Source organism: Hyaena hyaena, unplaced genomic scaffold (assembly GCF_003009895.1).
Source record: "Hyaena hyaena isolate Hyena2069 unplaced genomic scaffold, ASM300989v1 scaffold_1279, whole genome shotgun sequence".
Lineage (NCBI taxonomy): Eukaryota > Metazoa > Chordata > Mammalia > Carnivora > Hyaenidae > Hyaena > Hyaena hyaena.
Window position 1 is genome coordinate 368071 of NW_024081909.1, and position 10408 is coordinate 378478.

Here is a 10408-nt window from a genome sequence, read left to right on the forward strand (position 1 = left end):
TTTCTTGATTCCCTGGGGCCCAGGGCCTAGTTCCCAGCCTACCTCAGTCCTCAGCTATTTTAAGTTTTCAGAGTAATATGAGCCTTCCCTTCCCTTACTATTCCATTCCCTTGATCCCACCCCCACCCCACCCTCCAATCCTAGCTCTTGTCCTGGAGTAGAGTGATAATTTCGCTTCTAAAACCCTAACTACTCACAGGCAAGAGAGAAGCGAAGATGTTGACTAGACTACAGACTGGGGAAGCAGTCCTGGCAATGGACAGGGGACGAAGAGGCAACTTACGTTTGGGATTCCCTAAGTCAGCCCAGTCTGTGGAGGAAAAGAAGGAGCCCCTGGGGTCTTGATGGTGATGCTGGGGGACGACTGGTCCTCTTCCTTGGGGGCCAAGCCCCCCCAGTACCCTCTGTACTCACAGCGGCTACCCAGGCGTTCTTTGTAGACCTCCTAGTCTCTCGCCTTGGTGTCAGAGCTGAAATGACAGGGCTGGAGGAAAGTGGACAGCTGAGCGCCACAGCTGACACAGAGAAATTGGACACGGGGAGGTCTGGGCTGGGCTGGACCCTAACTCCTCCCATCCCCCAAAGCCACTGTGCCCTGGTTTCTCATCTACCGTGTACAGGTCAGTTCTGGCTAAATTCAAGAAGGGGCAGTGTCTGTTCATGCTGCATACTCGCTTATGTGATTTTAGATGACTGAATGTAAAGATGAAATTATAAACAGCCTTCCCCAAGGCCCAAACACCTCTCCAAGTCTACCTTCCCTGGACCTACTTTTGGAACTAGCTTTTGAGTTTTCAGCCGTCTTCTTGTGGTCATGTTTTTACACCCTCAAGCACTGATCTAGCCTCAGACCTTTAGGAAGGAAAGGCTGGGAACTAGTGAAAGAAGACTGAATTCTGAGGTTTCCTGGCAGTCAGACTAGATTGCATTCTTTATCCCTGGGTACTTGGAGGGGTACCTTGCTGCCTTCCTGAAAGGGAGTGGGGAACATGCAGACTACTGCTTTATTCTCTCCAGTGCCTCCAGAGCCTCCCCCAACCCAATTCTAAAACCTCACCCCCAGGGTGAGGTGAAGGGAATTCTCTGAGCTACTGACAACCAGGCTGGGACTTCCATCTGAGGGGCTCCGGGAGAGTGAGGGTCTAATGATCAGGTAGAGATGGTCCCATTAACACTGGACAGAAGGCCAAAGCTGCCACACGGGGTTTTTCTCATCTGTAAGCAACTTCTGCTGCTGCTTCTCCATGAGGACTGCACACTTTTGGAGAGAGAACAGCCAAGCCCCACACTTCCTAAATCATTTTGACTCCCTGATTCCACCTCCCTCATCTGATGCCCCGTCTATGAGCTTATGGGTTGATGAGAGATCTCACATCCTTATCTCATAGGGATGCAGCCTTCCTCCTACTCTGGGCTGTGACATGGCAGAAAGAGGAGCTACTCCTTGGATCTCGGAGGAGGGCCATTTGGAGGTGGTGGTGTAGTCCTGCTTTATCCCTTGTATCTGTAAGAAGTAAAGGATTACATTGGAGGTTGGGTCAGACAAGCCTCAGAGGAGCCTGGTGAGAGATACTGCTACCCAGACCCAAGGGATTTCCAGGGTAATGTGCTTTGTCACTTCTGTCACTGCTCTTTTTCCTTTCCTTAAGGGGTGGGTGAGATTGAAATGGGGCTGCTGGATGGCTCTTAATGGCCCTGGTCAGACAGGCCACACAACCACAGGGCTAGCTTTGAGAAGCCTCAGAGAGAGGAAAAGCTCCATCCGTGCGGGTGGATAACCTGTTTTTCACCTTTCTTCAGTTTCACAGGACAGGGACTGCTGAGCACGCCCGGGTAATAAAGCATCTTGGCCCTTCAAGTTTAACAGATGTAGCTCTTATGTAGGAACATCCATTTCTGTTCCACACAAACCCAGTCCTCTAGCTTTCATAAAAAAGGCCCAAGTCCTCCATCCCGGAAGAGTTTTCAGAAGATCCAATTCTTGACATGTATGAGGCCACCATCTCAATCCAGTTCTGGATCTCACTCATCCCTCCACAGCTCAGCCAGGAGGGCCCTAAATGAGTATCACAGAATCACCATAGTGGAAGGAACCTCAGAGATAAGCAAGTTAGTTCAAGTCTCCTACTTTACTAATGAGGAAAGTGCTTGATGAAGCCACACTTAGTGGCAGAGGTGGGAGAGCCCAGGACAAAGGTCCCATTAGAGATCCAGCCATCTATCAGAATATCATGTACAAGGAGGAGGATGGGACGCAGGGAACAGTGTTAGGGAGATATGTGTGCATATGCTAAGGCAGGCATGAAATTTCTCCAACAAGCTGTAGGGCTGTACCTCCCCAGGACCTCCACCCCCCACCCGTACCAGATCAGCAACAGAGAAACAGGGACTGACGTCCAGTGACAGATTTTTTTTTTTTTTATATTTAAAAACAAAATCAACCTCCCCCCAAGTAACCCCCCCAAACAAACAAAAAATCAGATTAAATAAAATTTACAGTGAATATACCCAGCAAACATCTGTATGTGCAATTAAATACTGTCTGTTACTGCGGCACGAACCTCAAACAAACAATATACAAGTGTTCTGGGAGGTGGGGGGAGTTTTAACTCTTTGGGGTTTGGGGAGACAAGATAGGGGAAGTGAGAGAAAGGGGAAATCAATTTTGCTTTTCTTAATTCTGTCCATATAAATATATTCATAAAGACCAGAAATGAAAAGGGAGCTTGGGATGGTAGAGGAGATCGAATAGGGGAGCGCCAGACCCTCCCATTTCTACCTGACCAAAAAATATGAGAAAAATTAATTTCACGGTGGGGGAAGAGATAAAAAATGACAGACGAGGATGGGAAGGAAAGGGAAACAAGGGGGCCAACCAGGGAAAGAGAGGGGACCCACGGCAGGGGAGTGAGAAGTCGTCCAGTGCCAGTGTGTCTGTTTCCATCTTCATCCCACTGTCTTAGGCTCCAGCTCAGTGTCTGTCGCCTTTCTTTCTGCCTCGGTCCTGTAGTCTGTCAGGATCCCTCGACCCCCTCCACCCTGCCCCTATCCCTACTGTGCCGGTCCCTTCCCCTCCTCTGTTTATTGGGAGCTAGCTCGCTCCAGGATCCTCAGGTCATAGTTCTTTTTGGCCACTCGAAGTTTGAAGCGACTCACGGAGTTGTTGAGGCGAAGGGAGGCATTCTGGGCAGCCAGGGGGCTGGGGAACACAGCCACGATGGTGTACAAGGCAGCGAGGTCCGCGTGGCGGCCATTCTCAGCAGTCCCACCGTTGTCCCCCCCACCCCCGCCAGGCAGCCCCTGAGCATCCTTGAGCCACTGGATCTTGGCGCCAGACATGGCAAGCTGAGTGAAGAGTTTGTCTGCCTCGGTCCGAGTGATGCCCTCAGGGAGATCTGTCACCTCCAGCACCCGGCCCAGGACTGGAATGGAAGGAGAGAGGACATCGTTGTGAGAGGTGACAGTACGGAGGACCGGAGACCGGCCAGCAGAGAAGCAGGCAGCTGACCCAAGTGTATGAGTAATGTCCTCAAAGCCTGGCTTTGCCCACTTACTTCCCCAAATCAAGCCAACACCCCACCATCTAGGCAACTAGGAGAAACAAAGAAAACTTTTTCTCCTCTTAGACCAGAGATGTAGGTAAGAAGAAACTGGGGATCAGAATCCCAGACTTCGGATCTGGAGACCTACACTTCAGTTCTTGCACAAAGTCAGGAGCCCAATCTGAAATATATCGCACAGTCCCCCTCAGAGGCTGGTCCCAAGGGACCACTCTTCCTTATCATCTGCGGAAGTCCATTTCCTTCCTTTCTTAAATAAGCAAACCACTCTGAATAGGAGTAATCCAATGGGTGCCTGGGTGGCTCAGTCAGTTAAGTGCCTGACTCTTGATTTAGGCTCAGATCATGATCTCACGGTTCGTGAGATCAAGCCCTGTATCGGACTCTGCACTGACAGCACGGAGCCTGCTTGGGATTTTCTCTCTCCCTCTCTCTCTGTCCCTCCCCAGTGTGAGTGCACACATGTGTGCACTCTCTCTCTCTCAAAATAAATAAATAAACATTAAAAAAAAAACCCAAACCCTGGTAATCAAAGAGATCTTATATGTCTAGTCTGGGAGGCCTGCAGGGGCCCCCACATACTCTACTCCCCCCATATTCTCTTGTCAAACTTCTCCATAAAAAGGCCTAGGACTACAAGGCAGACAGCCTAGATCAAGGTGAGGATCACTCCCACAAGACTCTCTGTTAATAGGCTCAGCACTGCCGACCATTGTGTTATTTAATTTTTACAATCACCTTTCCAAGCACCTGAAATGGTTTGGTAAGGAAGACTGAGATACTTCAATTCTCCAGTTTCTCCCTGCGCTTGAGTACAAAAGAGTCCTATTTCTACTCCCCACCCTAAGCTGGTTTTTCCCACTGGTCCCGGGCTGGTGAGCACCTTCTCTTGGGGATTCAGCATCTTGTCACTCACCAACGTCTGTTGTCCCCAGGTCAGTGGAGGCAGATTTGAGTGCTTGTCTCTTGCTCCGGTTTCCATGCTTCAATCCACTTTGTCCCTTCAACATTCGAAAGATAACTCTCATCCCAGGTAAACAATACTGACTGCCTTGCATCCTAATGTCTGTCTGAGAAATTAAGGAGCAGTACCCAACCCACCAGGTGGGTGACTGGCCAGTGTGGCCACTGAGAAACAGAGTCCCTCCTTCTTAGCACTGGGGCTGGGTGGGAAGACTGAGTGTGGGAGAGGGGTAAGGCCTCCCCACTTTATCCATTCTCACTGTGCTATCTCCTCTGTCCACCCCACTGGTTGAGGTAGATGGGCAGAGACAGGGGCCTGGATGGGAAGGGAGGCTCTGATGGCCCTCAGGCTGACGGCACACACCCTTACCTGGTGTACCGTGTACGTTGACTGGCCATGTAGCAAGGGAGGGCAGATGGACAGATTGTACTGTAATGGCTGGCCCAAGAGGGAGTAGCGCCCGTCACCTAGGGAGGAAAAGCAGACGGTTTTCTAGGAGTTAGAACTTCATGGTATGACTTTTAGGAGACCTTAGGGGGCTCTGGATATAAATGGCAGCAGTGCATACTATTCTTGCTTCTATGATAGGAATGCCCATGCACCGGACTGAAGAATTGTCTCTCTTCCTAAACTGCTTGGTTCTCAGCTGTATCTCACGCAAACAGGGCTTTTAGGCTCCCTTACCCTTGAAGAAGGGCTCTGTCCACTGCAGACAAAGGCCCAGGAGAAAACCTACAGACCCTTTTGAATGTGTTTCATTTCTTTCTTTCCTTCTTTTTTAAGTAATCTCTACACCCCAAATGGGGTTTAAACTCATGACCCTGAGATCAAGAGTCGCATGCTCTACTGACTCAGCCAGCCAGGCGCCCCTGATTTCTTATATAGATTATCCTACCCCAAACCCAGGGCTTAAGTTTTGGATTCACGCTGCATGGCAATACAGTGTAATGGCTAAGAGTACAGGCTTGGGGCCGAACTGTCCAGGTTCAGATCCTGGCTCTGTTACTGGAAATGATAGGTTGGGTATGTTTTCACCTCACTAGTGTTGCTGAGTAGGTTAAATGAATACAGGACACACAAAGCACTTCTAGTAATGCTTCGTACATATTAAGCACCATAAGTGCTACCAATTTGTGTGGATAAATGTTGGGTTTCAGAGCACTTGAAAGTTTTAAAACCATACTCTTATCCGATTTTTATACTGCTTGTGACAGCCAAGGCAGAAACGGATAAGATTATTTCCAATTTATGTGTGATTAACCCAATTTTATAGATTAGGAAGCTGAGGCCTGGTTCTAAGTTTACCACCCTCAGTATCACAAAGGTAGTAGTAGACCCAGAACTTGAACCCAAGTCTTTTAACCCAACTCTAGTGTTCTCTCTTCTAAAACCACACTGTTTCTGACACAGCCCCATAGTCCCAGTCCTTAGGCTCAGTACTGAAGAGTTCAAGTCTTTGATTCATTAGAAAGTTCAGTGAGTTTCTTTTCCCAGCTCGTAGTCACCTACCCTACCTGGTAGCGAATACTAACCACGTAAAGGAGGTCTGCAGGAAGAGGTCTATGGGCAGCACTAAAGAGAGGCAGTGCCTACGCGGGGATGTTAAAGGAAGAGCTGGCTCCCAGAGGTGGAGGGCCAGGCACGCTGGTCTCCTGCCTGTTGCTACTGTCTGGATTTCCTCACTTGGGAATGGGCTGTGAAGGGTGAATCTGGCAGCAGCCAGCCCTAGTCTAACCCTTACCCTGTGCTGGACCCCCAGGCCGGGGGAACTGTGTGAGGACAGGAAGGGGACTGAGTCCTGTGCAGACATTGCTGAGGCTGGTGACAGGAGAGGGTGCTGGAGACTGGGTAGGAGATGTGACGGGGCTGCTGCTCATTTGGGTGTTGGCCTGTGGGAGAGAGGAGCACACATGATGCACACATCAAACATTACCTTCTGCATACACCTATGACGTGGCTTAAAGTTCACCTCACTCAGAAAGCGTCTCTTGCAAAACTCTGCCAAAGTCCAGCTGTTCCTTTCAATAGCTCCCTTAGTCCCTAATTAATACCTATTATTTTAATATCCACTTTTTGACACAGTGCTTTTAAGTACTCTCTTAGCATTTGCAAGTGTGTGTCTTTTAGCTCTTCGGCTCCCTGAAAGAAGATGCCCTCTCCTCTCTTTCTTGTGACTCTCCCAGAAGAGTACCCGGGCCCAGACACATACAGGAGGCTGCTCAGTCAGGCAAAGATTATTCCCTGAGAAGAATCTGGTCACCTCCTTGCTAAGACGACGCTGGTTTGCAGGACTCACCTGGGGACTACTGTCAGGATTGTACAGGTCTCCAGGCTTCTGCCCGCGCTGGTCCATGCTGTAATATTTACAGTGACTCCACTGGACCATGGATGGGTTCTGAGGGGGCTGGGGTCCATTAGGGACATTCAGCTGCATGACCACCACGCCTGGTCCAGAAGGTGACACTCCTGAGTGGCAAGAAGAAAGGGATTAGTTGTGAATTCAAACTACATTCTGACCTTCCAATAACCCTGAGTGTGAAAGCCAGGAAACAAACCTACCCACTTTGCCTCAGGGTCACTTAAAATGTGTCTTGCCAGGGATCTGAGGTAGTTGCTAATTTAGTTTTTGACTTTCTTCACTCTGAACCAGTAAAAGCTTGAGTGGAGGAGACCAGAGTCCCAGATGCCAATGCTCTCCTGGCCTTCACCTGGTGAGGGGTACTTTGGTATGCTTGGCAGAAAACTATTCCATTCTGTCAAAGTGGGTATTACCAAATGTCCAGGTCAGATTGCTCAAATGTCTGGGCATGGGACAGGTCCCAGTCTGGGGCTCGGGCCAGGGCTGCAGGCACGTGCAGGCTTTTCTGGTAATGGCTGAAGATAGGTCAGTGATGTCTGGTTGCTCTGGGGAAGATGAGTGCACACAGCTTCACTAAGCCAGGCCACGAAGCACTTCTTGGGCCAGGGTGGGTGAATTGGGAATGGCATGGAGCTGTAGGTCATATGCAGGAAATGACAATTCAAGGTGCTGAGGCACAGCGGTTACGCAGGGGAAGGAGGAGATGAGATTATGTTTATGCATTCACTCAGCATTTATTGAACACTTACTATGTGCCAGTTCCTATGCTGGGCACTGGGTGTACAACAAATAAAAGTGGTCCTTGCCCTTATGGAATGGACAGTCTATCAGAGTCAGAGAGTAAGCAAACAGCTGGCGTCTGAGTTTGAAGCACGTTCTAATAAGGGTCTCTATCATGTAGGTGTTAGTACAGAACTTGAGAGAGCTAACTCAAGTGGCCGGCTGTAAAATGGCTGAAGGGAGGGAAGGACCAGCAGCAGGATGAAGAGTTAGGAAGCTACTGGAAAAGAACGAGGAGGTTCTGAATTAGAGCAGTGGCTGCGAGGAAGAGTGGGAGGGTCAGCCCCTCCGAAGGTTTTGCTGACAGGTTCAGGTGACTGACTGGATGTGGTCCTGAAGTTTTAGCACAGACAACCATGGGTAGCCTCACCCTCTCACAGGCTGGGGGAAGCAAAGAGCTCAGTGTGGAAGAACATTAAGTCCTGAATCTTGCTTGTGGTGAAAAGCAAGGTAAGGGATCACGGAGAAGCAGTTTGAATGACAGTCCCTGCAGGGAGGGACAGGCAGGAGCTCTGCTTCCCCACAGGGGATTGTGCAGCCCGAGAGTTTGCTCTTGACCTCTCAGGCTCTACGTGTGTTGAGGGACAGGTTGAGTTCATGTGTGTGTGGTGGCAGAAAATGGCACTGGCTTGAAAACCTGCAGCAGTGCTGCCGTTCTCACGGCTCGGTGCTCTGAGGCGGCTGCCACCACTGCCGTCACATTGCTTCCTGTAATGGGAAATGTTGCAGCCTCTGCCCTGGGCACCATTCATGCTCGGAACCGAGCACGACTGCTTTTCTCGGGGAGCATTGGTCAAAGGGAAGGAAAAGAAGCGGAGGGAGGCCTGAGAGAGCAGCCCAGGAGACACAGCATCTGTCGTACCCTATTCTCTAGTCAATTTGTGGACCCCACCCTCTGGGGTTCATCTAATCAGAGGGCACAAATACTCAGAGCGACAGGCTCACCTCTCCCCATCCTCTACCACAGGGGACAGGGTATTCATCAGCATGGCTTGTAGAAGGGCCACCAGAAAATGGAATAGCTGTGGAGTGTCATGCATTTAACAACTGCCCCCTTACTATAGTTGCTCTGGGCATTTCCCCCCTCCCCCCCATTCTAAGAGCCCCACCTGCTCCAACATCCTCTACCAACAAAATTGCAATTGACCTTATTTAAACACCTCATTGCTACCTGAGGGGGCCAACGCAAAAATAATCGCATCTGCAGCTTTCTGGAAGGAAGCTCATAATCTGAGCCTAGTGCCTCAGGCCAGGAAACGGTGGGGGACATGTGAGTGTGCAGGGTGTGGGCATAGGCAAGGCAGGAAGCTCTTTCTAATACCAACATGTAGCCATAAGGAGCTATTAGAGGGCTCAAGGGGAGGGGGAAAGAGAACAAAGTCCTCATATATTTTCTCTGATCCCAACAAAAACAAAGCCAGGGTTCTCGGTGGCAGCCTTGGTCCTCCCCCGCTGGCCCGAAGCATTGTTCTTTCACTCAGCCGGGACACAGAGCACTACGCTGATGAGCTGATTTTTATGCTTCTCTTCCTCCAGCCAAAAGCAGGTGGCATCCGTTACAGCCGAACTGTCGCTACTTTTTAATGGATGTGACGATAAAAAATGAAAAAGGAAGAAAGAAAGAAAAAAAAAGAGAGAAAGCCACCATACTGCCCAGTGACAGCACTTCCAGATAATCAGGGGAGGGTTGAAGTGGGAAGGGGGAGAAGGGGACTGAATAAGGAAATCAATTTCAGCCTGAAAGCTCTGAAAGTAGAGGGGACGTGTGAATGGCTTTTTAAGTGGCATCATTAAACCTGGGCAGAAAGGTCGACTGGGCAGAGCAAACCATATAAATACAAACAGATGACATTTATGTTGGGCAGAATTGGTTTTTGTTTAGTTTTTTTTTTTTTTTTTTTAAATCACTGAGGTAGAAGGCTCATAAGGCTTCTTCTTTACCACCAGGAATCGAATCTATCGAAAGGAATGTCCAGAGAAATAATATCCACAGGCATCTTTCCCATATTACAGGACAGAATCCAACAATATCTTGTTTTTTTCCCCCCCTCTCTCTTTTGGTGAAGGGGAAGAATATCTTCAGGGAGTGGGAGAGAAAGGAGTTAGTTTCACCTTTGGAAACCCCTCAGCTACAAAATGAGCCAGTAAGTATGTGAGAGGCTATTTCTGTATATACCTCCCTCTGGCCATGGTGCTGTGTCACTGTGAGTTGGGAGTCTGTGTGTGTTTATCACTGCCATTGCGTGTCTGTGTGCATCTTCCGCAGACAAGCACCTCTGTAGAAACCTCAAGGGACCTGTGGGCCATCATTTTAGTGGGAAGAAAAGTGTTTCCTGGGGTTATACTGCTGTCTAATATCATAGTGGAGGAATTAAGGTCCAGGCCTGGGGGTAAACTGGGCAACTACAAAAATGTATTAATAAAACAGAACAGTTGTTCCAAGAACAGCCAATCTTAATCCCTGCCTTTATTTTTGGAAAAGTGACCATGTTGTTACATGGGAGAAGGGCGGGTGACTGTCCTTTGAAGGTGACACAGCAGCCCTTGTGGGCTATGCTGGCCTTCTCTCTTCCTTGTAAGGGGTAAAGTGGAAAGGAAGGAAGAAGCAGCACTTGTTTCTTTTCTTCCACCTCCTCTTATATTTCCATGAGTAGAGACTGAAGACTTTTAAAATCAATGATGTGGTCACTACGGGTCTCTTAGGTAACACGGATGGAATGGTACTGGCGGGGGTAGGGAGGGGCC

General features: G+C 49.3%; 1 protein-coding gene across 12 annotated transcripts in view; it reads right to left on the reverse strand.

Moving 5' to 3' along the window:
* Positions 1 to 2841: 2841 nt before the first annotated feature.
* R3HDM2 (R3H domain containing 2) overlaps positions 2842 to 10408 on the reverse strand; it is a 55688-nt gene continuing 48121 nt past the window's right edge. For 11 of the 12 annotated variants that reach the window (XM_039223120.1, XM_039223114.1, XM_039223115.1 and 8 more), the window contains 5 exons: positions 6821 to 6990; positions 6266 to 6413; positions 4894 to 4991; positions 4477 to 4561; positions 2842 to 3422 (listed from right to left, as the gene is read on the reverse strand). In XM_039223120.1, the coding sequence (XP_039079051.1) occupies positions 3082 to 3422; positions 4477 to 4561; positions 4894 to 4991; positions 6266 to 6413; positions 6821 to 6990 (842 nt within the window). In that variant the 3' untranslated portion in view covers positions 2842 to 3081. The remainder of the gene's footprint in view (positions 3423 to 4476; positions 4562 to 4893; positions 4992 to 6265; positions 6414 to 6820; positions 6991 to 10408) is intronic. The other variant, XM_039223111.1, reaches the window with a different exon arrangement.